Genomic DNA, 26,985 nt, shown 5'->3' on the forward strand with positions numbered 1-26,985 from the left:
AATATCCTGGTAAATCTTTTCTGTAACCTCTCCAAAGCTGCCACATTCTTCTGAAGTGTGGCGACCAGAATTGAACACTGTATTCCAAGTGTTACCTAACTAAGGTTTTATAAAGCTGCAATATGACTTGCCAATTTTTAAACTCAATGCCCTGGCCAATGAAGGCAAGCATGCCATATGCCTTGGCTACCTTCTCTACCTGTGTTGCCACTTTCAGTGACCAGTGTACCTGTGCACCCAGATCCCTCTGCCTATCAATACTCTTAAGGATTCTACCATTTACTATATATTTCCATCTGTATTAGACCTTCCAAAATGCATTACCTCACATTCATCCGGATTAAACTCCATTTGCCATCTCGCCGCCCAAGTCTCTAACCAATCTACACCCTGCTCTATCCTCTAATGGTCCTCATCGCTATCCTCAATTCCACCAACCTTTGCGTCGTCTGCACACTTACGAATCAAACCAGTTACATTTTCCTCCAAATCATCTATACTCTCCAATGCATTAATAGCATATGAACATAAGAAATAGGAGCAAGATTAGACCATTCAGCCCTTTGAGTCATCTCTGCCGTGCTAGACTATCCTGGCTGATCATGGCTGATGCAGCCGCAAAATAGAAAATTGTTGGGACTATAATGGAAAGAGAATAAAGGAAAAGGAAAAGCAAGAGACAACAATAACACTTTGAGAGAGAGGATATCTGCTTTTAGTGAAGTGTAATAAATAATAGATAAAATTTCAGACCCCTTCATCAGAAGAAACTTACAGAAATAAAAACTGCAAAGGTGCTGGCATTGATCCCTGAGGAAAGCAATTTGTCACAGCTCTCCTTTCAGAAACACACTCTTCCACTGCTTTCCTCTGTCTTATATGACCAAGCCAGTTCTGTATCCATCTTGCCAGCTGACCTCTGATCCCATGCGACTTCACCTTCTGTGCCAGTCTGCTATGATGGACCTTGTCAAAGGCCTTCCTGAAGTCCATGTAGACAACATCCACTGCCCTATCCTCATCAATCTCTTCGTCACTTCCTCAAAAATTCAATCAAGTTCTTGAGACTTCCCCTTCACAAGCCATGTTGCCTCTCGCTAATACTTATTTCCAAGTGGGAGTAAATCCTGTCTCAAAAGAATTCTCTCTAATAATTTCCCTACCACTGATGTAAGATTCACAGGCTTGTAATTACCTGGATTATCCTTGCTAAGCTTCTTAAACAAAGGAACAACATTGGCCATTCTCCAGTCCTCTGGGCCCTCCCCTGTAAGACTCACAACACCAGATTTAAGTCCAACTAGTTTATTTGATAGTAATCCCACATGCTTTCGGAAGTAGTGTTCCTTCGTTAGGTGGACCGGTCATGCTAAATTGCCTCTTAGTGTCCCAAGTTGTGGGGGATTAGCGGTGATAAGTGTGTGGGGTTATGGGGATGGGGTGGTGAGAGGGCCTGAATAAGGTACTCTGTCAGACAGTCAGTGAAGGCCCAATACACCTATTGGCCTCTTCTGCACTGTATTCTATCATTCTGTTATTCCAACAAAGAAACATATGTATTTTATATATTTATATAACATATCTCTGTTTCTCTGGTCCGACTTATCCTTTGACTCTAACTCCACTCCAGCTGAAGGCTACCTGAGTTCTTGATTCCCATGTGTCATGCCAAAGATGATTGGCTACTGTTTTATTAACATTTTGTGCTGCATCTAGAATGCCAGAAAATACAGATTTAAGCAAATTGGCAGAAGAACAGAGGGCGGGTGAGGAGAATGTTTGTTTTACACAACCCATTGTTAATAACTGGAATGCACTATCTGCCAAATTGTGGGAGCATATTCAATGAATACTTGAATTGATTTTGTTTCAGGGAAAAGAGCAGAGGCATGGAACTCTTTCAATTAGCTGGCAAAGACCAGATGAATTGAATGCTCTCCTTCTGTGCTGTATGCTTCTATATCATGGATATTGGAGTTACATCAAGCTAACACTTCACTGTTAGCAAATTTATCTATGCTCAAATTAGAGATATATCTGAGGAACTGTAGCTTATATGTATTGCACTATTCCACCTAATCTTTCCCAGCATCTTTATCTCATGCCTGGCTAATGGAGAACAGCCCAGATTCTTGCTCTTCGATCGGGTAACAGCTGTAGAGAAATCTCCTGCCTTGCCAGACTCACCTTGGAAGAAACTCCGCTGAGTGGTGGACCTTTTGTTCTGAGGAGGCGGGGGTGGGGAGAGATGGTGGTGATGCATGACGGAATTGCCTCCGGATGCAGATCAGAGGCAGTCAAAGGAGTTGCTGAACGCTGAGGAGGCTGGTTAAAAGGCCACCTTCAGTTCTTAGGGAATTAGTCCCTGTTGTTATCTTAAATATTAGGTCCTTTAGCCTCCCCGCCACACCCCCCTCACCATCTCACCCATCTCCATTCCTCATGTGGCAACATGCCACCCATCGTCCCCCTATCCCCAAGGCTGCTTATAGCCCCTATGCCACTCATTTCTCACAACCTTCTTTGGACTGTGGGCTTCTATGGCCCCTTGCATTCATTCTCTCACCTTAATGTCAGCCCATGCTTCTCACCCATTTACCCACATAGCTGCTTACAGCATCTATGCCACCTCAATGACAACTGATGCCAATCTATGCCCCTACCACGATTCATTATAGCTCCTATGCCACCTCATGTCCACCGCCTACGCCATGGTCCTTTATAGTCCTACACTATCTTAATGCCAACTCATGCCTCCTTGATGGTACCTTAAAGTCCCTATGCCACCTTAGTGTTAGCTCACTCAATATCCATCATCAGCAAATCTCGGGAGCCATGCTGAGATTAAATGAAATAAAATTTGAAATGTCTGTTACAGGTTTCACTATATAAAACACTCCCATTCATGAAATGCCATTCAAAACAATTAAATCTATGATAGTACTTAATCCATTACAAAAGCAAACAGTTGTATTCAAAACCTCACATTAAAAATAATCAGAAAGCAACCAATAATGAGATAATGATAGTTCTTAAGGTTATGTCAATAAACAGCTACTGTAAAAGCTAAAACAATCCTTTTCAACTTTCATAGATGCAGTCAGCTATTTTTATTTTTTAAAGGGCTAGGGATTTAAACAACTTGACAGGTTGAGTTTTTTTTCAATCCCTCTGACATAGGCAGGCCGTTTGTATCAGTTTTTAAGGATGTAGGAATTTAAGTAACTTCACAGGTTGACAATACTACAAACCTTATCCACCCTTCAAGAACATTTATGACTACTCTAAAAATCCATAACGCCACACTGTCAGTTAAGTCAGCTGCTACATTGAAAATGAGATCTATTTGAACTCAGCACTCAGTTCAAATGGCCCTGCTGAGTTTGGATTTTCTTCATCTTTGAGCCACATCCCACCCACTTTCTCCTAATGGCAAGTCTCCACAACTCCACAATAATCCTGGCCTTTGTGTTTTGCCTGTATCTGTGGCACAATTAGAAACTCTCCAATGCATTAATAGCATATGAACATAAGAAATAGGAGCAAGATTAGACCATTCAGCCCTTTGAGTCATCTCTGCCGTGCTAGACTATCGTGGCTGATCATGGCTGATGCAGCCGCAAAATAGAAAATTGTTGGGACTATAATGGAAAGAGAATAAAGGAAAAGGAAAAGCAAGAGACAACAATAACACTTTGAGAGAGAGGATATCTGCTTTTAGTGAAGTGTAATAAATAATAGATAAAATTTCAGACCCCTTCATCAGAAGAAACTTACAGAAATAAAACAGATAATCTAGGTAAAGTATCATCCTCTGAATGCAATTTGTTAAAGAAAAATGCTCATCCTTGAGTACAGGGGATAAATATATAGGATTGTCTCTTGTCATCGACCTTCCTTTGTCATTTCAACATTTGTACAATCAATTAAGGTATAAATATACCATGAATAATAAAATTTATCTCAATGTACATCCAATGAGTAGAATGTTAATCTGGTTTATTTATCTTTCTCTTCCTCTGCTATCCATATGTGAGCAAAATGTTCCAGTTTGGTTCACTTTTCAATCACGTTTGTGGGTTCAGGTACCAATGGGATTTGGACCTATAAGAAAAGGTTGGTGCTCAATTGCAGTAATGAGGCATTGTTGAAGATTCCATCCTCGGAAACATTAAACAGAAGCCGCTAATGCCCTAAAAATAATTGTCTTGGCTTTCTGGAGGCACATATTCACCATATTCTATATTTGATCTAGTGACTATGAAGGATTAGCAATATATTTTCAAGTCAGGATGATGTGTGACTTGGAGGGGAACTTGGAAGTGGTGGTGTACCCATGTGTAACCATTTCTAGCTGGAGAGGCCAAAGGTTAGGAGATGCCTTTAGAGAAGCCTTGGTGGGTTGCTGCCAAGTAGTCAGTGTGTGGCAGTGATGTTCAGTATGCCAATCAAGCATTTTGAGTTTCTTGAGTTATCTGGAACCATTTCATCCAGGCAAGTGGAATGTATTCCATCACAATGCTGACCTATGCCTTGTAGGTGGGGAGGCGAAGGCCTAATGGTATTATTGCTAGACTATTAATCCAGAAACTCAGCTAATATTCTGGGAACCCAGGTTTGAATCCTGCTACAGCATATGGTGGAATTTGAGTTCAATAAAAAATATCTGGAATCAAGAATCTACTGATGACCATGAAACCATGATTGTTGTAAAACCCACCCGGTTCATTAATGTCCTTTAAGGAAATCTGCCATAAGAACATAAGAACATAAGAAATAGGAGCAGGAGTAGGCCATCTAGCCCTTCGAGCCTGCCCCGCCATTCAATAAGATCATGGCTGATCTGTCGTGGCTCAGTTCCGCATTCCCGCCCTCTCCCCATAACCCTTAATCCCCTCGCTTATCAAAAACCCATCAACCCGCGTCTTAAAAATATTTAGCGAGGCAGCCTCCACCACCTCAACGGGCAGAGAATTCCAGAGATTCACCACCCTTTGAGTGAAGAAGTTCCTCCTCAACTCCGTTCTAAACCACCCCCCCCTTTATCTTGAGGCTGTGCCCCCTAGTCCTACTGTCCTTTCTGAGCAGGAAGAGTCTCTCCACCTCTATCCTATCCATCCCATTCATCATCTTATATGTCTCAATGAGATCTCCCCTCATTCTTCTAAACTCTAACGAGTACAAGCCTAGTTTATTCAGCCTCTCCTCATAGCTCAACCCCCTCAACTCCGGTATCAGCCTAGTAAACCTCCTCTGCACTCCCTCCAAGGCCAAAATATCCTTGCGTAAGTGCGGCGACCAAAACTACACACAGTACTCCAGCTGCGGCCTCACCAATGCCCTATACAGCCACAGCAAGACCTCCCTACTTTTATATTCAATCCCCCTCGCGATGAAGGCCAGCATCCCATTTGCCGTCCTGACCACCTGCTGCACCTGCAGGCTGCGTTTTTGCGACTCATGCACAAGGACCCCGAGGTCCCTCTGCACCGTCGCCTGCTGCAGTTTTTCGCCACGTAAGTAATAGTCCTTCCTACCATTATTCCTACCAAAGTGGACTACCTCACACTTGCCAACATTAAATTCCATTTGCTAGTTCCTGGCCCATTCGCCCAGCCTATCTAGATCCTTCTGCAGACTCTCCACACCCTCCGCGCAATTTGCCGTTCCACCAATCTTGGTGTCATCAGCAAATTTCGATACTATACACTTGGTTCCCTCCTCCAGATCATCTATATAAATGGTAAATAGCTGAGGCCCCAGCACCGACCCCTGGGGCACTCCACCAGTCACCAACCGCCAATCCGAATAGCACCCATTGACCCCCACTCTCTGCCTCCTATTTGACAACCAATCCTCTATCCACGCTAACACCCTACCCCCAACTCCATGCCCCCTTACCTTCTGCAATAACCTCTTGTGAGGTACCTTGTCAAACGCCTTCTGAAAATCAAGAAAGACCACATCCACCGGCTCTGCTCTATCCACCGCCCTAGACACATCCTCATAGAACTCCAATAAATTTGTCAGACACAACTTCCCCTTAACGAAACCATGCTGCATCTGCTCTATCAAGCAATTCCCCTCAAGATGCCTCGCTATTTCCTCCTTGATGACGGATTCTAACATTTTACCTACAACAGACGTTAAACTAAGCGGCCTATAATTCCCTGCCTTTTGCCTGGCACCCTTCTTAAACAATGGCGTCACATTAGCCACTTTCCAATCTTCCGGCACTTCCCCGGAATCCAGCGACGTTTGGAAAATAACCACCAAGGCATCCACTATCACCTCCGCCATTTCTTTCAGAACCCTCGGATGCATTCCATCCGGTCCTGGGGACTTGTCCACAATCAGTTCCCTCCAGTGTGTCGAGCACCGCCTCTCTAGTAACAATAATGTCATTGAGACCCTCCACTCCTACCACCTTTCCATCGCTAACACCCGGCAAATTATTCACGTCTTCCTCCATGAAGACCGAAACAAAAAAGTTATTCAAGACCTCAGCCATTTCCCCATCCCCTACCACTAAGTCCCCCTTCTCATCCTCTAAGGGTCCAATGTTCACCCTAGCCAGCCTCTTCCTTTTTATATATTTATAAAAACTCTTGCTATCCTTTTTTATATTAAGCGCTAGCCCAGCTTCATAGTTTCTCCTACCCTTCTTTATCAACTTCTTTGTCAATCTTTGTTGACATTTAAACCTCTCCCAATCCTCTTCTCGCCCACTATTCTTAGCTACTCTAAACGCCTCCACTTTTAATTTAACACTTTCCTTCACCTCCTTCGTTATCCACGGCTTATTACCTCTCCTCCTACGGTCCTTTTTAACCATCGGAATAAATTTCTGCTGAGCACCAAGAAAGATCTCCTTAAAGATCCTCCACTGCTCCTCAGCAGACCTACCTTCCAACGTGCTCCCCCAGTCAACATTCGCCAATTCTTCTCTCATCCTACCGTACTCCCCTCTGTTCAAACAAAGGACGCGTGTCCGGGAACCCACTTTCTCCTCCTCCATCTGCACCAGAAACTCCACCATACAATGATCACTCTCCCCAAGAGGATCCTTCACCGCAAGGTCCCTAATTCTACCCGCCTCATTACATAACACCAGATCCAAGATAGCTCGCTCCCTCGTCGGCTCCAACACACACTGTTCAAGGAAACTATCCCAGCAGCATTCCAAGAACTCCTCCTCGAGCCCACCGCATCCAACATGGGTCGACCAATCAATATGTAGATTGAAATCTCCCATAATTACGGCCGTCCCATTCCTGCACGCCGCACTTATTTGCGCGTTAACAGCCCGCCCCACCTCCAGATCATTATTCGGGAGCCTATAGACGACACCCACCAGTGTCTTCCTCCCTTTGCTGTTCCTAATCTCCACCCACAACGATTCCACTTTCTGCTCTTTGGTTCCTATATCATCCCTTACTACCACCCTGATGCTATCCTTAATCAGCAGAGCTACGCCCCCCTCTTTTTCCTCTCGCCTATCCTTCCTAAACACTTGATACCCCTGGACATTCAGCTCCCAGTCCCTGTCACCTTGCAGCCACGTCTCTGTAATGGCCACCAGATCATATCCATTTGTGCTGATCTGCGCCACCAGCTCATCCACTTTATTCCGAATGCTTCGTGCATTCAGATAAAGTGCCTTCATCCCAGCCTTCACCTGGACCCTATTTGCCATAACGCCACCAACCATACTCACGCCCCCTACTCCCTTTATTATTGGGACATCCTCGGCCTCTTCCCTTACCTGTACCCTCTCCTTAACTTTAGACCCCGTAATGTCACCTACCCTCGCACCCTCCGCCCCCCCCCAATTAGTTTAAAGCCCTACCTACAGTCCTATTTACATGATTCGCCAGGACTCTGGTCCCAGCACAGTTCAGACCAACCCCATCCCGCCCGAACAGGTCCCACCTACCCCAATACTGATGCCAATGCCCCATAAATTCAAACCCATTCCTCCCACACCAATCCCTGAGCCACCCATGCACTTCCTTAATCTTATCAACCCTACGCCCGTCTGCACTCGGTTCAGGCAGTAGCCCAGAGATAACCACCTTGTCGGTTCTACTTTTTAATTCCAACCCCAGCTTTTCATACTCCCTCCCCAGATCCTCAGTTCGCATTTTGCCTACGTCATTGGCACCCACATGTATCACAACGACTGGATTCTCACCCTCCCACTCCAGGTTCCCCTGCAGCCCAGATGTGACATCCCGGACCCGAGCACCAGGCAGACAACACACCCTTCTGTGCACTTTGCCATTGTGACAAAGGACAGTGTCAATACCCTTAACCCCACTATCCCCAATTACTACTACGTTCCTTTTCACCTTCTCTTTGACTATGTCCTGCTGCATCACTATACTGTGTGCAGTTTGCTCACCAACCTCATCTCCCTCGTTCTCGTCCAGACCTTACCTGGTCTGGCCTACGTGTGACTCCAGAGCCGCAGCAATGCAGTTGACTCTTAACTACCCTCCAAGCGCAACTAGGGATGGGCAATAATTGTTGGCCAGCCAGTGACCCCCATGTCCCACGAATGAATAGAAAAAAAAAGTGGTGGACAGGTGCATGATTTTTTTTATTATAGATAACACGTAAGATCAAATCAAATCAAAGATTTGGTAGCTGGGGAATTTAGCAACAGTAACACCTTGAATATCAAGAGGACAAGTTGAATTGCAGGTTGTTAGAGGCATTCCAACTGAGAGAATCAGTCGCGCAATGAGTCGGCTGGGCCGCTAGGGGCAGTGGCACAGTGGCTCGGCTGGGCCGTTAGGGCTAGTGACTAGGCTGGGGCGCTAGGGGCAGTGACTAGGCTGGGGCGCTAGGGGCAGTGACTAGGCTGGGGCGCTAGGGGCAGTGGCGCAGTGACTGGGCTGTTGTGCGGATGTTGGTGAGACATCTTCAGCGATGAGCTTATTTTGTGGCGCAGTGTTTCCTGTAAATCACATGGAAGCTAAAGAAAAGGTGTATTTAGAGAGCGGGGAAGCGAGCGAAGGCAGGAAAAGGAGAGCAGCATGGCGGCGGCATGGTTCTGGGCCTGTCTAACCACAACGTTAACACTCCAAGGTAAGGCCTGGATTTTCCTCGCCGCCCGCCCCCGGGCTGGGATCAGGTCCTGGCTCCAGCAACTGTGCGGGATCGCACTCTGCTCTTCTAGCCTGGAATCAACTGGGCGGCACCGGACTTTTTTTTATTAAACACAGATTTTTAATTTTAAGTAAACGACTGAACTGAAAATACAAAACTTGTTCAGCCAAACAAACTCCAAACGTTATTTTTCTCTCCCTCCAGGTGCTAGTAGATTGCCCTGCATTCTCTGTTCCTTTTAAAATTGACTCATCTGATGAAGGGGCAGTGCCCCGAGAGCTTGTGCTGCCAAATGAACCTGTTGGATTTTTAACCTGGTGTTTGAGACTTCTTACTGTCCTTTTTAATTGTTGTTTATTTACATCAAATTGGTGTTTAACCAGTCAAAGGATCGTAGCTTTAGATTTTGCTTCTATTTAGATATAAACCCGTATTGAACACAGAACGTGTGTTTAAAAATAGAAAATACAAGGCTACTCCCCACCCTGCCATATATGTCAAAGATGGATTTGGAAATAGACCCCTGTTCAGATGCTTAAACCTTTTCTGATGACAGACCTGGGGTGTATTTCCAGCCTTTTTTGTCTTCAGATTTCCAGTACTCAGCATGGTTAACCTTTTGGTGTGTATTTGCAATGTTTGTTTTAGTTAAAAGGCTTGGAAACAATTGCTGGCTGACTTTCTCTCACCTACAACTTTTCCATCTGCCCTTCAGATGCTGACAGTCATCTGGTACCTCATGGAGTCATCTGTTCTTTTAAGTGTGTATCAGTGGAGAATAGAGGGCATAGTTGCCAAACCTAGTTAATTCCTGTTGAAATGTCAGCTGTACTTTTGTTAGTTAGATCAAGGAATCTTGTGTGTGGTGTTAGACTTTTTTTCTTGCATCCTTCAGCTCAAGACTTATTTTGCCTGTTAAGTTGTATGAGGTGACAACAGCATGGGATCAACAGTTTATCCCCTCAAATAGTAAGATTCTGGGATTGAAGGAAACAGGAACAACACAGTGAATTAGAATTACCAAGTAAGTGAAATAGTCAAATCAGGGTATAGAAAGTGAAATAAAGAGAGGGTGTAAGTATTGGATTAATAAAGAAATAAGAGGTCATAGAAAAGTAGTAACATTTAATCATTTATAATCTCAAGAGAATATACTATCTGTGCGAATGAAATGCTAGTTATTCAAAAATTACGTTGAAAATATTCCAAGTAAGATTGTGAAATTTTAATAGGGATGTGTAAAGTAGCGAGATGCAAGCACCATGTGAATGGTGTTGAAATAGCTCAGGCTGAAATTGAGAGAGCTCAAGAGTTTTAGTTCACCCAACATGCCTCATTACAGCAGCACATCAATCAACAAAGTAAACCGAATTTTGAACCACGTAACTGGAACGCAGAATGCAGTGTCAGCAGTTTTGCTAAAATTAATGTTGTGTGTCTAGTTTTCATCACTGTGCCTCAAGTGAACCATCCAAGTCCTAACTGAATGAATTGGAAACTCTTGAAAACTAGCTTTTCAGCTTTATAAGAATGTGCAGAGATACACGATGGATAGTGAAGAGGTATACGATGGTTAGCGAAGAGGTAGACGATGGTTAGCACTGTGGAAAAGATGCAACAATAAGATGGCAGCAGATGGGTCCAGACTATTAAAAGGCAACTTAAAACGCTGTCAGGAAGTTTTCACAAATTGAATCAAATTCCAGATAGGGGAGTAGAGACAGAAATTCTAGAACCATTTAAAAATACGATGAATTCTGGGTGTTAAAATGAGCCAAATGGCCATCCTTGTTTTTACTTGTCAGCTGATTGTTGTGTAACTTGTGATATATTTAATGTAACTCAGTTCTGCATTTACTTCATTTTTCTCTTTTTATAGATTAGTAATGTTGTGATCTTACCCAGTTTATTGGTGGGGATCTTAATTTTTATGGATCAGTCTGTCATCTTTGCAGAAAGAAGCAAATGGAATTTGTTGAAGAATGTGGCTCATTAGGAAACTGAAGAGAAAATACTAGGCAAATACAACTGGTTGATCTGAACAATTGAGACTTTTTAGTGTAATCCTTCATCCAAATTAATCCCTCAAGTTCTGTCAAGAGAATAAACTTCTTCAGATTCTGATTGCCCTGTTGTTATTGCCAAAATTTTCTATTTTTAACCGGATTTGCAAGGGACTTTTTCCTCATCCTGACAATCAACTTGTTTATTCAAATGCAATGAATGAAGCTACAGTTAAATTGAGCTGTTTGGAACTATGTACATAAAATTAACCATGTGGTACATTTTGATTTTGGATCTGTGCAGCAATATCATACTGCTCATACCAAACACTAGTTAACATGAGACAAATTTTTTCAAAAGTATATACTATAAAGAAATGCTAATAATGAGCAGTATTGCAGTCTTAAGCATCTGCTGATATATGTGCATAACTTCATCTTTGTGAATTGTGGTATCAGAACAGCTCCAAATGCTTCTTATTGCTCATTACCAGTCATTGAATGTTCCAGTTGAAACTCATTCTACTTGTCAAAACCAGAAGCATTTTTTCAGCCTGTTGAGTCTGGCACTTTGTCTTGGTTTCAGACACTCAGAGATAGGAGTTTTGCATAGATTTTTTTTTAGCAAAATACTTGGTAAATCTGAAACTAATTTATCTTAATAATGAAATTGCAGATGCCTCCACTGTCTGCCCCAATTGCCTGTCTTCCCAATCATCCAGTTGAATCTTTAGAAGGGAAAAATCATGTATGAAAAATTTTATTCCACCGCCTACTGATCTCTGGTCTGACGTAAATCAGCCGAAGAAGATTGCTTTCGTAGCTTGTACTTGTTTTCACTCCTGTGCCTAAAGAACTGCTGTACAGTACATGTGAAGACTAATATCTGTATACTCAGATTGCACATTGATTTCAGTTCCACCAACAAAGTGTCCTTTGTCATGACATGTCCACCGTAAATAACAGGAAGCACCCCTCTCTTCTACAGTTATTAACTTGATCATTTCACCCATCATAATCTGTTTCACGTACTCAAGGTTAAATATTTCCTATTGATCATGAATTGCAATTGCGGTCCTTGCATTTAATCTAGTTTTGTTCTTGGCAAAATTGGTAAATTATCAAGATTGAGTAATACAACATCAGATTCCATCACTAGTGTAATATTTTGTGTGCAGGAACAATAAAATTACCATACATGTTAATGTAAAAATCAATCACATGTGAAAGTCACCTGCTGATTTGTAAACCATTGTTACCAAAGGTTTTGTGGGGTTGGGAAGAGATCAGCCGTTGTTTTAAATGTTCAGGCTATACTTTGCAAGACCAAAGTGAAACCAGCCTAATATTCAACATGAGTAACAATACCAAAAAAAAAATTCCTTGTTGGCATTAAACTTAGTAAGTGTCACTTTCAGTGATGGGATTAGTAACAGGTAAATGCCAATTTATTTTCATTTTTAGAAGGGAGAAAATATTGTCTGAAACTTTGCACAGTGCAAGATTAGAAGGTAGATTCATTCAAAAACTGGAAGCAATGAAGGTTGCTTTTAATGATTAAAATGACTTGATATATAGAGCAGAGTTGCATAAGGTGAATAGGTGCTCTGGAACTTGCTTCAGTGGCTTATTCTCAACCCTGCACCTTCACCTTCACGTGAACAGTCCAATGACAGCTTCATTGCTCTTCCAGTAACATGCTCCCCTCATTTGACTTGGTTACTGAATGCTGCCAGATTTCCTCCCCTCCCCTCCCCACCCCAAAACCTGCCGCCCGTTCCAACTCTCTAATTTTTGCCAGAATGCCCAAGATTATGTATGCTGAAGACAGCAAAGCAAAGGGATAGTTTATCCCCAGTATCAGTGTTCCAGAGATGGTACAGGATATTTATTCCAGCTTGACCCCAATCACACCTTCCATAACCCCAAATGAAGTTGTTTCATAGAAACCTTACAGCACAGAAAGAGACCGTTCAGCCCATCGAGTCTGCACCAACCACAATCCCACCTAGGCTCTACCCCCATATCCCTACGTATTTATCCACTAATCCCTCTAACCTATGCACCTCAGGACACTAAGAGGCAGTCTTAGCATGGCTAATCAACCTAACCCACACATCTTTGGACAATGGGAGGAAACCTATGCAGACACAAGGCGAATGTCTGTGTGGTGTTTGCACAATGACCCAAGCCAGGAATCGAACCCAGGTCTCTGGAGGGCTTTATGCTACTGTGCCGCCCGCAGTTTGGCAACTGCTGTTCTAATATGTGTGTCACAATCATCCATTTCACTCTGTATAAAATGTTGTAAAAAGTGAAAGGATAATCACTATTTTATTTCCTAGTTCACTACCTGTGAGAGTTCCTCAAGGCTGCTTACCCTGAAAGCCAAAATCACTGCGGCTGGAAACTTGGAAACCCCCTTGACGTGACATCAGATTCAAAATAATGTTGGGGAAAAGAGAAAACTCAGATCTTTGCGGGTAGCTTTCTTTGAGGGTCAGTGTTGAGCAATGTCGCTTCTCTGATCATAAAATTCAGGCAATGATCTGCTCACAGACTTCTGCTAATGCTGTTGTTAGTCTGTCTGAAAGTAACCTAAGGACGACTCTCATTTATACCAGCTGTACCCCATCATATATATGAGTGCCTAATCTCTATTTGGCCTGCTATTGAATAAAAACAGCAGCAGTTCAAGATGTGATTCATTATCACTTCCTCGAGGTAGTTATGGCCAGCAATAAATGCTGGCCCTGCCAGTGATGCCCACACCCCATGAATGAATAAAAAAATTGTTTGGAAGCTCAGTATCTGGGAGTGAGTGCACGTTCACTTTATCAGTACATAACATTATTGCTATTAATCTTTGTTTTAACTTGATCTTTTAGAAAAAGAGGAAGAAAGGGAATGTTCATTTTTATTTGAAAATCTTGTGAATAAACTAAGCTTTGACTTGTTTGGAGTATGGCAGAGCTTTTAGAATTGTCTAGTGTTTATTTTGAAATACGTATGATATTCAGTGCCTTGTATTTCTTTTTGACAGCATTTGGAGAAATACAGAAGCCTACAAATATACGAATTCATGCTTTTAACCTAAAATATCTTCTTAAATGGGATGATGTCCAGAGAAACAATTATAGTGTACGCTATACTGTACAGTACAAAAGGTAAGCAATAATTATTACTATTCCTAAATTCTGTTTTACCACCTTGCACTTCTGTAACAGTCCTGTGATACTGAAAGACACCTTGCATCACTTTGTGGAGCAGAAGCAAAGGTGGAAATTACACCAGAGAAGAAGGAAACAAATCCAAGCAGGAACCAAAAGGATACGGGAGAGGTGGGTTTCCCAGAGGAAGTTTGGGAGAGAGATTAATAGAGCTCCAGGGTCCAAACATTAACAGATATCAGTAATAAAATGTGACCAATGAGGTATAATCTGCTTCAGAGGAGTGCAAGCCAAGAGCACATGTGCGTGGTGGAACCAATCATTGAACTGGGGTAAAGCAAATCCATGGAGGGAATTTAAAACAGTGGAGAAAGTCTTGAACAGAAATTTATTAGGGCATAAGGAGAAGGTGGAATTTGATCAGAACAGTGCTGATGGGAGTGCAAGTTGAGCAAGTTTTACTTAACTCAGTTGGTTAGTGTTGCAGAGCGATGCCAACAGCGTGCATTCAGTTCATGTACCAGCTGAGGTTATTCATAAAGGCGCACCTTCTCAATCTTGCCCCTCGCCTGAGGTATGATGATCTTCAGGTTAAATCACTATCAGTGAGCTCTCCCCTCACAATGGACAGCAGCCTGTGGTCATTTGGGATGATGGTGACTTTACCATTACTTAATGGGTGAAGGCAACGAGACCAGGAAGATGAAATTGGAGAAATCAGTTTTTGATGTGATAAAGATTAGCATTTTAACAGAGTGGGAACAAAGCAGTGAGACAGGTGAGTGTTTGTATCTCAAGAATATGTGGCAAAGGTATTAATGAGGGTAGGGCAGTGAATGTTGTCTACATGGACTTCAGTAAGGTCTTTGACAAGGTCCCTCTGGCAGACTGGTGCAGAAGGTGAAATCGCATGGGATCAGAGATGAGCTGGCAAGGTGAATACAAAACTGACTCAATCAAAGAAGACAGAGGGTAGCAGTGGAAGGGTGCATTTCTGAATGCAGGCCTGTGACAAATGGCGTTCCTGAGGGATCAGTGCTGGGACCTTTGCTGTTTGTAAAATATGTAAATGATTTGGAGGAAAATGTAACTGGTTTGATTAGTAAGTTTGCGGACAACACAGGTTAGTGGATTTGCAGATAGCGATGAGGACTATCAGAGGATACAGCCGGATATAGGTCGGTTGGAGACTTGGGCTGAGAGATGGCAGATGGAGTTTAATCCGAACAAACGTGAGGTAATGCATTTTGGAAGGTCTAATACAGATAGGAAATATACAGCAAATGGCAGAACCTTTAAGAGTATTGATAGGCAAAGGAATCTAGGTGTGTAGGTACAAAGGTCACAATGTGGCAATGCATGTGGAGAAAGTAGAAAGGAAGGCATATGAGTTAGCACATTTATGAAGTATAAATTTATATAGATGATCTGGAGGAGGGAACCGAGTGTAGGGTGTCGAAATTTGCTGATGACACCAAGATTGGGGGAACGGCAAATTGTGCGGAGGGTGTGGAGAGTCTGCAGAAGGATCTAGATAGGCTGGGCGAATGGGCCAGGAAATGGCAAATGGAATTTAATGTTGGCAAGTGTGAGGTGGTCCACTTTGGTAGGAATAATGGTAGGAAGGACTATTACTTACGTGGCGAAAAACTGCAGCAGGCGACGGTGCAGAGGGACCTTGGGGTCCTTGTGCATGAGTCGCAAAAACCCAGCTTGCAGGTGCAGCATGTGGTCAGGAAGGCGAATGGAATGCTGGCCTTAATAGCAAGGGGGATTGAATATAAAAGTAGGGAGGTCTTGCTGCAGCTGTATAGGGCATTGGTGAGGCCGCAGCTGGAGTACTGTGTGTAGTTTTGGGCGCCGCACCTGCGCAAAGATATTTTGGCCTTGGAGGGAGTGCAGAGGAGGTTTACTAGGCTGATACCGGAGTTGAGGGGGTTGAGCTATGAGGAGAGGCTGAATAAACTAGGCTTGTACTCGTTAGAGTTTAGAAGAATGAGGGGAGATCGCATTGAGATGTATAAGATGATGAATGGGATGGATAGGATAGAGGTGGAGAGACTCTTCCCGCTCAAAAAAGACAGTAGGACTAGGGGGCATAGCCTCAAGATAAAGGGTGGGCAGTTTAGAACAGAGTTGAGGAGGAACTTCTTCACTCAAAGGGTGGTGAATCTCTGGAATTCTCTGCCCGTTGAAGTGGTGGAGGCTGCCTCGCTAAATATTTTTAAGACGCGGGTTGATGGGTTTTTGATAAGAGAGGGGATTAAGGGTTATGGGGAGAGGGCGGGAAAGTGGAACTGAGCCACGACAGATCAGCCATGATCTTATTGGCCTACTCCTGTTCCTATTTCTTATGTTCTTATTATGTTCTTATGTTCCCTTCACATTTTGTATTCTTGCATAATGTCCTGATGAATACAAGAAGAAAAATTTCAGTGACGCAGACATGATGGGCTGAAGGGCCTCCTTTTTTGTGCTGTAAACTCTGTAAACTGTCTTTTCTAAACTTGATCGATAATGTTGAATGATAAAAATCTGAAATTGGAAGGCCAGTCCCCGTATTGTTTGTTTCAAAGACTGGTTTGCTAACATCCTTTAGGGATGGAAATCTGTCCTTATCTGGTCTGAAACAAATATGACTCCAGGCCCAATGTGTTTGACTTTAAACTTCACTCAGCCATCTCGGCCTCCTCCAGTGGTCCCCCGCATCACGGATGCCAATATCCAGCCAATTCAATTCAAGAAACAGCTGGAGGCATTGGATACTGCAAAAACATTGGGCTCTGACAATATTCCGGCAAAAGCACTGAAGACTTGTGCTCCTTGATACCACATCCATTTCCTCCACCACCGACACTCAGTAGCAGCAGTGTACTATCTACAAGATACCTGCAGGAACTCAGCAAAGATCCTTGGACAGCACCCCCCAAACCGTCTTCCACTTCCAGCTTGAAGGATAAGGGCAGCAGTCACGTGGGAACACTGCCACCTGCAGGTTCTCCTCCAAGGCACTCGCCATTCCTTTGCAGTGACTGGGTCAAGGTCATAAAATTCCCTCCCCAACCGCATTGTGGGTCAACCCACAGCACATGGACTGCAGCATTTCAAAAAGTCAGCTCACTACCACTTCCTAAAGGCACCCCAGGATGGGCAATAAATGCTGGCCAGCCAGCGACATTCATGTCCCTTTGATGAATGAAAGAAAACTTTTTAAAATGGATAAGAAACAGCTTAATTATAGTGACTCGCTATTGAAAAGGAAAACCAGGTATATTGCAGCAATTCGCGAAAGTGGCTCATCACAACCTTCTCCAGGGAAGTTATTAATGGGCAACAAATAGTATCCTTGCTAGCAATGCACGCATTACATGTAAGAATTTAAAAAGTTCCTGCTGAACATTTGCTACATAAGGATATTGTGGGATGAGAAAGAACCAAAAGATTGTCCGTTTTTGCTGTAATGTTCCCAGGCTAGCATCTAAGGGCGTTCAAATGGTCAGTGGATAGGCATATGGATAACATTGGAATAGTTTAGATTAGAGGGTCATTAGATTGGTTCCACTGATCGGCGCAACATCGAGGGCCGAAGGGCCTGTACTGCGCTGTAATGTTCTATGTTGTAAGAGTGTTTCAACTCCTCTACTATGAACCTGCCTGTCGGTATATTCTATTCGTAAGTATAAAATATATTTTCAGTTTATTCAAACTGTCTCTTCTGGTCTTGTTAGACTGTACTCGGAACCACTACAGGTAAACTACACAGTGAACAAAGATATGTAAGTATGCTTGTGTAAAACTTTGCGAACATAATTAAAACTTAATGTTGCAGAATCTACTTTTCATGATGGTGTGGGTAGAATATTCAAACTTCGGTTTCCATTACTAATTTGCATGCCTGCTTTTTCTATGCCGTGTTCTTTTTGATACCTGAAAGCATATTTCCTAACTTTTTTTTTGTTCACTCAAGTTTTTCCTAATCATTGGGGTAACTTACTCTGGTTGTGGTCCTGACTAGCATGTATAAGATTTACCGTGAACAACAGCATGAGATTGTCTTGGTGCATGGCATTGCTATTTTGCATGTTATTGAATTAAGCTGTGCTTGCCTTAAAGTTACTTCAACTTCTCTGAAAATAAAGCTTGTCTTTATCTATTCAGTGCAGTCAAGTTTATCATTTTGCTACAAACCACATAGAGACCAATTCCTAACTTCAGAGTGTAATTCGAGTTCCCAATAAACAACTTGAAGGATCACAAAAGATTTCAGGTTTTAGAAACTTTACTGCAGCCAAGTAAAAACAAAATTGATTAAACATAATTTTAGTAGGCAACATATTGTATTAAACTACAGAACAGCAATTTAACCTTTTACTTTTAACTCAACCAAAAACCTTTTAGTTCACAGTTATACTTCACTCTATCCCTTAAGTAGACATTCACTTCTCCTGGAGCAAGTCCAAAGAATTCTTAGCACTTGGTGGTTTACTTAAGAACATAAGAAATAGGAGCAGGAGTAGGCCATCTAGCCCCTCGAGCCTGCCCCGCCATTCAATAAGATCATGGCTGATCTGTCGTGGCTCAGTTCCACATTCCCGCCCTCTCCCCATAACCCTTAATCCCCTTGCCTATCACAAACCTATCAACCCGCGTCTTAAAAATATTGAGCGAGGCAGCCTCCACCACTTCAACGGGCAGAGAATTCCAGAGATTCACCACCCTTTGAGTGAAGAAGTTCCTCCTCAACTCTGTTCTAAACCGCCCCCCCTTTATCCTGAGGCTGTGCTCTCTAGTCCTACTGTCCTTTCTGAGCGGGAAGAGCCTCTCCACCTCTATCCTATCCATCCCATTCAACATCTTATACGTCTCAATGAGATCTCCCCTCATTCTTCTAAACTCTAACGAGTACAAGCCTAGTTTATTCAGCCTCTCCTCATAGTTCAACCCCCTCAACTCCGGAATCAGCCTAGTAAACCTCCTCTGCACTCCCTCCAAGGCTAAGATATCCTTGCGTAAGTGCGGCGACCAAAACTGCACCCAGTACTCCAGCTGCAGCCTCACCAGTGCCCTATACAGCTGCAGCAAGACCTCCCTACTTTTATATTCTTCCATATACTTCCATTTTTTTCTTTTTCCAGCCTGGTAACTTTTAATTCTAGACCTAGCTTTCCCAGTGATTCTACCTCTAGTGCAAACTAAACAAATCTTCTGGCCTTGTTTCAGATCCTTGGTCTTTTTAATCCAAGCATGTGCTACCATCTGGCACAGTGAATCGTAGAGACTTTTGGCCTCTAGATTTCTTGTCTCTTTCATCAATGTTGCTAGACTGCCTGTGTCTGAGAGCTTTTAAGGAACTCTTAAAAACCCTGCCCCTCCCAAAACTTATCTCCATAGCGAGGTGAATCACAAGCCTCCTTCAATGGTCCCCAGTATCACAGATGTCAATTTTCACCCAATTTGATTCATTACGGAACAGCTGAAGGCAAGGACCATGGGCCCTGGCAATATTCCAGGAATATACTGAAGACTTCTGCTCCAGAATTTGCCGTACCCCTACCCAAGCTCATTTCAGTACAGCTGCAACAATGGCATTTACCCTGTAGTATAGAAAATTGCCCAGGTATGGCCTGTACACAAGAAACAGGACAAATCCGAACAGGCCAATTAACGCCCAATCAGTCTACTTCCATACATCAGTAAAGTGATGGAAGGGGTTATCAACAGTGATAACAAGCAGCACTTAGTAAGCAAGTGCCTGCTCACAGACACTTAGTTTGAGTTCTGCCAGGGTCACTCAGCTCCTGACGTCATTACAGCCTTGGTTCAAAAGTGGACAAAAGAGCTGAATGCTAGAGGTGAGGTGAGAGTGACTGCCCTTGACATCAAGGCAGCATTTGACTGAGTATCAAAGAGTTCTAGCAAAACTGGACTCAAGGAGAATCAGTGTGAGGGGGGAACTCTTCGCTGATTGGAGTCATACCTGGCACAAAGGAAGATGGTTGTTGTGGTTGGAGTTCATTAATTTCAGCTCCAGGGCATCATTGCAAGGGTTCCTCAAGGTAATGTCCTAGGCCCGACCATCTTCAGCTGCTTCAGCAATGACCTCCTTCCATCATAGGATCAGAAGTGGGCATGCTCACAGATGGACTGCACAATGTTCAGCACCATTCACGACTCCTAGATACCAAAGCATTTCATGTCCAGCTTGGAGTGGCAAGTCTCCTTTGCACTGCAAAGTGCTGGGCAATGACCATCTCCAACAAGAGAAGATATAACCATCAACCCATGACATTGCCATCACTGCCTCACTATCAACATCCTGGGGGCTAGCATTAACCGGAACTGGACTTGCCATCTAAATACTGTGGCTACAAGAGCAGGTCAAAGGCTAGAGCTAGGAATCTGTGGCAAATAACTCAACTCCTGATTGTCCCTAAACCCTTCCACCATCTACAAGGCACAAAGCCAGGAGTGTAGTGGAATACTTGCCTGGATAAGTGCAGCTCCAAGAGCATTAGGAAAAAACTGAGCACCATCCAGGACAAAGCAACCTTCTTGATTACTACCTCTTCCACAAACATTCAATCTCTACTCCACCACCAAACAATCACAGCCATATGTACCATCTACAAGATGCACTGCAAGAACTCACCAAGATTCTTTAGACAGCATCTTTTGATCATAAGACATAGGAGCAGAATTAGGCCACTTGGCCCATCGAGTCTGCTCCGCCATTCAATCATGGCTGATTTTTTTTCATACCCATTCTCCTGTCTTTTCCCCATAACCCCTGGTCCCCTTATTAATCAAGAATCAAACTATCTTTGTCTTAAAGACACTCAATGATTTGGCCATCACAGCATTTTGTGGCAAACAGTTCCACAGATCACCACTCTCTGTCTGAAGAAATTCCTCCTCATTACAGTTTTAAAGGATTGTCCCTGTAGCCAGAGGTTGTGCCCTCTGGTTCTAGTTTTTCCTGCTAGTGGAAACATCCTTTCCATGTCCACTCTGTCCAGCCCGCTCAGTATCCTGTAAGTTTTTCAATAAGATCCCCCCTCATCTTTCTAAACTAGTACAGACCCAGAGTCCTCAACCGTTCCTCATACGACAACCTCTTCATTCCGGAGATTGTTCTTGTGAACCACCTCTGGACCCTTTCCAAGGCCAGCACATCCTTCCTTAGATATGGGGCCCAAAACTGCTCACAACAGTCCAAATACTAGACTTCAGGGACTGCAGCAGTTCAAGAAAGCAACTCACCACTGCTGAAGGGCAATTAGCAATGGGCAATAAATGCTGGCGTAACTACTGACGCCCACACTCTAAGTTGAATTTTAAAAAAGCATCTTGTGTGCAGGAGGAAATGCTGGTTAACATTTTTAGACCCCCAACTCTATTCCATTCTGAAAGTAAATGGACAGTTTAAAGTGTGGCCATTTAGAATCCAGCATTCTCAACATCTTTCTTTGGAGAAAAGCAGCCTAACCACTATAATCACAGAAGCTGTCTACACTTTCTCAACTAAATTACTTGGGGGCTCATCTTTAACAGGCACGTCACCCAGGCCTGTTGTTCGGCTAACAGATTACATAACCACTTTCATTTTTATCCTAAATTAAAGACGCCATCGCAAAACATGATCATCTCATAAACTTCATTTGTAGCGATTTATAGAATTGTTACTTGTTTCTCCTTAGTCCTGTTGGAAGCTGGAGAGATGTGAAGGGATGTGAAAGCATCAGCCGTACAGTGTGTGATTTCACTTCAACAGACGTGGAATTTTTGGGACAATATATACTCCGCCTACAAGCGCGACAAGGGAATCAAACATCAACCTGGTTGAATTCAACAGCCTTTATTCCCTATAAGCACAGTAAGAAACTTTTCAAAGTTAAAATTCACTCCATATTTGACTACTGTGGCTTTCGCCTTTAAGGTCTGAGTTCAATCCTAGACAATTCCAGTGGGATGGAAACCACTCCAGTGGCTTTAAGGATCCTACAGCAAGTGTATATTCAGCATTAGTGAACATTTTTTTTTGCCTGTACACCAACAAAGCTGTTTAAGTGAATATGTTTTACAGAAAAATAGTATTTTATAGTATAACACATTCATGTAAAGTATATTTTTATAGGTTCCATCCATGTATGCTTAAACTGAACATATAATTTAAGTCCATAAGCGTATGAGGTGAGGATGTCTTTGTCTTGGCATGCCATATATTGCTTTTTCAAATTAATTTTCCATTTTGTCAAAGTTGAGGGATGCTAATGTTAGTACAATTGATACAGTCACTGCCTTAATTAAAATATTATACACCATCAGCTCTGATAAATTATGATTAGATGCAAAGGAAAAGGTCTTTCTCCTCTGCTTCTACCTCTAAAGATACTGTAACAGTACAATATTTTTCCATTTTCTGCACTATCCGTTCTGTGAACTCCCTGAGTAGGATTGCCAAATTAGGAGCACTTTGGGTCCATGAATACTAGCAACTTGACGAAGTCCCACATAAGATATTAGCATGTAAAATTAAGGTGTGTGCAATTGGCAGTAGTGATTTGAGATGGCTGGTTGGCAGACAGGAAACAAAAAGTAGGAATAGATGGTTCTTTTGCCAAAAGACAGGCAGTGACCAATGGGATACAGCAAGGATTGGTGCTAGGACCCCAGCTATTCTCTATATAAATGATTTAGATGAGGGAATTTAATGTAATATCTCTAAATTTGCAGATGACACAAATTAGGTGGGCAAGTGAGCTGTGAGGAGGATGCAGAAATGCTTCAGTGTGATTTGGAAAAATTGAGTGCGTGGGCAAATGAATGGCAGATGCAATATAATTCAGATAAATTTTGAGGTTAATCTACTTTGGTAGCAAAAATGGGAAGGCAGATAACTATCTGATCATAAATTAGGAGAGGGGAATGTGGAAAGAGATCTGGGTGACCTTGTACACCAGTCATTGAAGGTAAGCATGCAGGTACAGCAAGCAGTGAAAAAGGCAAATAGTATGTGGGCCTTCATAGCGAGAGGAAGGAATATCTTGCTGAAATTAGAGTCTTGGTGACACTGCACCTGGAATATTTGTGCAGTTTTCTCACCTGAAGTTGTTCTTGTTCTAGAGAAAGTGCAGGGGAGGTTTACCAGATTGATTTCTGGGATGGTGGGACTGACGTATAAGTAGAGATTGAATTGGTTAGGATTGTATTTGCTGGGGTTCAAAAGAACGCGGGGCTAATTTATTAGAAATTGATAGAGTCCATGCAAGTAGGATGTTCCGATGGTGAAGTATCCAAAACCAGAGTTATGGTCTGACCATTTAGGATGAAGGTGAAGAGAAATTGCTTCACTCAGAGTAGTCAGCCTGTGGGTTGAGGCCAAAGCATTGTATGTTTTCAAGAAGCAGTTAGATATAGCACTTAGTGGATCAAAGGATGTCGGGGGATTGGATCAGTCTATTAATTGGGTGATCAGCCATGATCATAATGAATGGTGGAGGAGGCTCAAAGGGCCAAATGGCCACCCATTGCCTCCTATTTTCTATATTGTCTTCAAATGTTTTACATTGTCCATTTCACACCCAAATCCTTGAAACCATCAGTCTGTTGGAGGGATCTTTGTTACATCATATGTCACTCAGCTCCCTAGTTGAGGAATTGACTTATTTTCTTCATCAGTGACATTTTCATGTAAACCTTGGAATTGGCCAAAGTTAGATATTCAACCAAGCGGTTACTGTAATACTTCCAGAATGTTGAAAGTCAATTGTCTTCTCAAATGTTTGATGAAAAATAATTACTACTAGAAATGTACAAGAACAGAGACATGGTAGATTAACCTATCTAGCCTTTAATCTCCATCCAACCCCAAAGTTTCTGCAGCTACTGATCTGCTTTACCAAACCCTCTTTACTCTTGTCATTAGCCCTGACTAAAACATTATACGCACTCATTCTCATTGTTTCTCCAACACACCCTTTATCTCTGACCTTTTAAGTTCAGGGGTGCAATTTTGAATACATATGGTGGACAGCTAGTTTAACCACTCACTGCTGGACTACAAAAAGTATTATTGAATCCTACTTTTTTCTTCTGCCATTGGCTAATATTGTTAATGGTTCTCTTGGTATCTCTCTGCTATAAATTTGTCATCATTATCCCTCTCCTTAAAAAGTAACAACCCTTGACCCCACTGTCCTTGCAAACATTCACCTATCACCAACCTTCCTTTTTGTCTTAATTCCTTGAATGTGTTGTCGCCTCTCAAATCCATGGCTGTATTTCCCAGAGCACCATATTTGAACCCTACCAATCAGGATTCTGCCACATTGCACTTATCAAATGGCATCCCATGTGATTGTGACTGAGGGGAAGCATCTCCTTTTGTTCTGTTTTGATTTGACTGTAGCCTTTGGCAAAGTTTTCTGCGCCACCCCTTCAATACCTCTCCACCACCATGGAGCTGTACAAAGAACAATGCAGCACAGAATAAGTCCTCCAGCCCATCAAGCTGGGTGACTACATTTTTATGTGATGTCGTCAGAAGCAATCTTCAACTAAGTCTATCCTTAGCCTCTCCTATTTTTCATCCATGTGCCACTCCTTGGCAATATTATCCAAAAACAATGCTAGTTTCCACATACATGCTGACAACATTCAGCTCCACCTGACTATCAGTCTCACAACATTGAGAATACACCGGTAGCATCTGCAAATAGAGAAATGGAGTTAACCTTTTAAGTAAATGACTTTTCATCAACAAGTAATTCTCAGTTTGGGTAGATCTGGAACTTTGAAATGGGTAGTTAGCCAGGATCAGGTTGTAAAATCTTTGTAGTAAGATTTCTCGTTGTAAAATGGTTGAAACATTTATATTCGTTATTCATGAAGTAAATCATTTATTTACCTATTTTGTGTGTGCTAATTTATTATAATGATGCGATTGGTTATTGAATTTAAACTTTTCTTTAAATTACAGATGAAATTGGTCCTCCATCAATAAATCTGAATTCAAAAGATAATTTTCTTAATGTCAACATCATGGACCCCCAAGTGGAAAGTAATAAATCCATATTGGAGACTTACAAAGCTATTAAATACAGAATAACTTACTGGAAAGAATCTTCTCATGAAATTAGAGATGTATGTTCTGAGAAGCAGATTTGTATTATAACTTGTTAACCTTAATGTTAGAAAAGTGAACAGTTCTCTTTCCCACATTTACTAGTGTGTTATGATGCTATGGAACACAACACTTGGTTAAAAACACATATGTATGTATTTAGCCATGTTTGAAATGTAGGGAGTGCTTCTTATTGCAGTTGCTTTCTCTGGAAAAGCAGTGCCAAGCCAAAGGAACAACAGTTCACATTATCTTCTGTCTTTCAAGTAGTGAAAAAATCCCAAGGCATTTCACGACTGTTTTCAAGAAAAATTTGACACCAATATAAAATAGATTATAGAATCCCTACAGTGCAGAAGGAGGCTATTTGGCCCATCGAGTCTGCACCGATCACAATCCCACCCAGGCCCTAACCCCACAGATTTACCCTGCTAATCCTCCTGAGGCTCAGGTCAAATTTTGCCATGGCCAATCAACCTCACCCGCACATCTTTGTATTGTGGGAGGAAACTGGAGCACTCGGAGGAAACCCATGGGGAAGATGTGCGAATTCCACACTGACAGTGACCTGAGGCCAGAATAGAACCTGGCCCGCTGGCACTGAAGCAGCAATGCTAACCGCTGTGCTGCCCAGTACATGGGCAATATTTGCTTGGCCAAAGAGAGAGGTATGCAGGGAGTATCTTATAATAGGGAAGAGAGACAGAGAGGTTTATTTCCACTTTTAAAGCATCTTGACAGCTGAAAGTGTGGTGACAATATGGAGCAATTAAAATCAAATATTAAACGTCCAATTTAAACCACCCCCCCGCCCCCATTCAAAACTCTTCCTAATAACCTAAATTGCATTCACCTATTCCCATGTACTCAATAATCACCTAAGTTAGATCCCAAACTGACAACCCCTTGTGTTAAAAGTTCTTCTTATCCTCTTTTTTCCAAATCCCTCCATAGGCTCACCTGTCTGAGTTAATTATTAAAAGTATGAAATTCAAAGGAAAAGCAGAAAGTGCTGGAAACACTCAGCAGGTCAGAAAGCTGTGGAGGGGTAAACAGATAATGGGCCTGATTTTAACTCTTGTGTAGTTGAATGAATTAAAATCTCACCCCAGTGTTCATGACTTTCTATCACATTTAATCTGTCTAATCTGGAAATTGTGCCAAGAAAATGTCCTTTTTAACGCTATCCAAGTAATTCAGAGACTTGAATCATGTTAAAAATTCTGTCTTGGGATATGAGAGTTGCTGGCAATGCCACATTTACTGCCTGTCCCTAATTACCCTTGAGCTGAGTGGCTTGGTAGGCATTTCAGAGGACAGTCAAGAATCAACCACATTGCTGTGGATCTGGAATCACATTTACAACAGACCAGGTACTGATGGCAGATTTCCTTCTCTTATTTGGTGAACCAGATGGGTTTTTTACAACAATTGGTTATAGTTTCATTATCACCATTACTGAGACTAGGTTTATATTCCAGATTTATTAACAAATTGCCCCATACCTACTGAACATTAGGCTGGACCACTGGATTACAGGTCCCATACACCACCATCTCCCCCTAAACTCATTGTG

The 26,985-nt window shown here is 42.4% G+C and overlaps 1 protein-coding gene across 2 annotated transcripts in view; it reads left to right on the plus strand.

Moving 5' to 3' along the window:
• The first annotated feature begins 8,885 nt into the window (after positions 1 to 8,885).
• Positions 8,886 to 26,985, plus strand: part of LOC145353164 (interferon alpha/beta receptor 1a-like) — a 28,473-nt gene continuing 10,373 nt past the window's right edge. The window contains exons 1-5 of one of the 2 annotated variants that reach the window (XM_080203618.1): positions 8,886 to 9,093; positions 14,161 to 14,284; positions 18,016 to 18,063; positions 21,985 to 22,160; positions 25,266 to 25,429. In XM_080203618.1, the coding sequence (XP_080059744.1) occupies positions 9,042 to 9,093; positions 14,161 to 14,284; positions 18,016 to 18,063; positions 21,985 to 22,160; positions 25,266 to 25,429 (564 nt within the window). In that variant the 5' untranslated portion in view covers positions 8,886 to 9,041. The remainder of the gene's footprint in view (positions 9,094 to 14,160; positions 14,285 to 18,015; positions 18,064 to 21,984; positions 22,161 to 25,265; positions 25,430 to 26,985) is intronic. The other variant, XM_080203619.1, reaches the window with a different exon arrangement.

The sequence above is a fragment of the Carcharhinus amblyrhynchos genome, chromosome 15 (assembly GCF_965287045.1).
Source record: "Carcharhinus amblyrhynchos chromosome 15, sCarAmb.v2.hapA, whole genome shotgun sequence".
Lineage (NCBI taxonomy): Eukaryota > Metazoa > Chordata > Chondrichthyes > Carcharhiniformes > Carcharhinidae > Carcharhinus > Carcharhinus amblyrhynchos.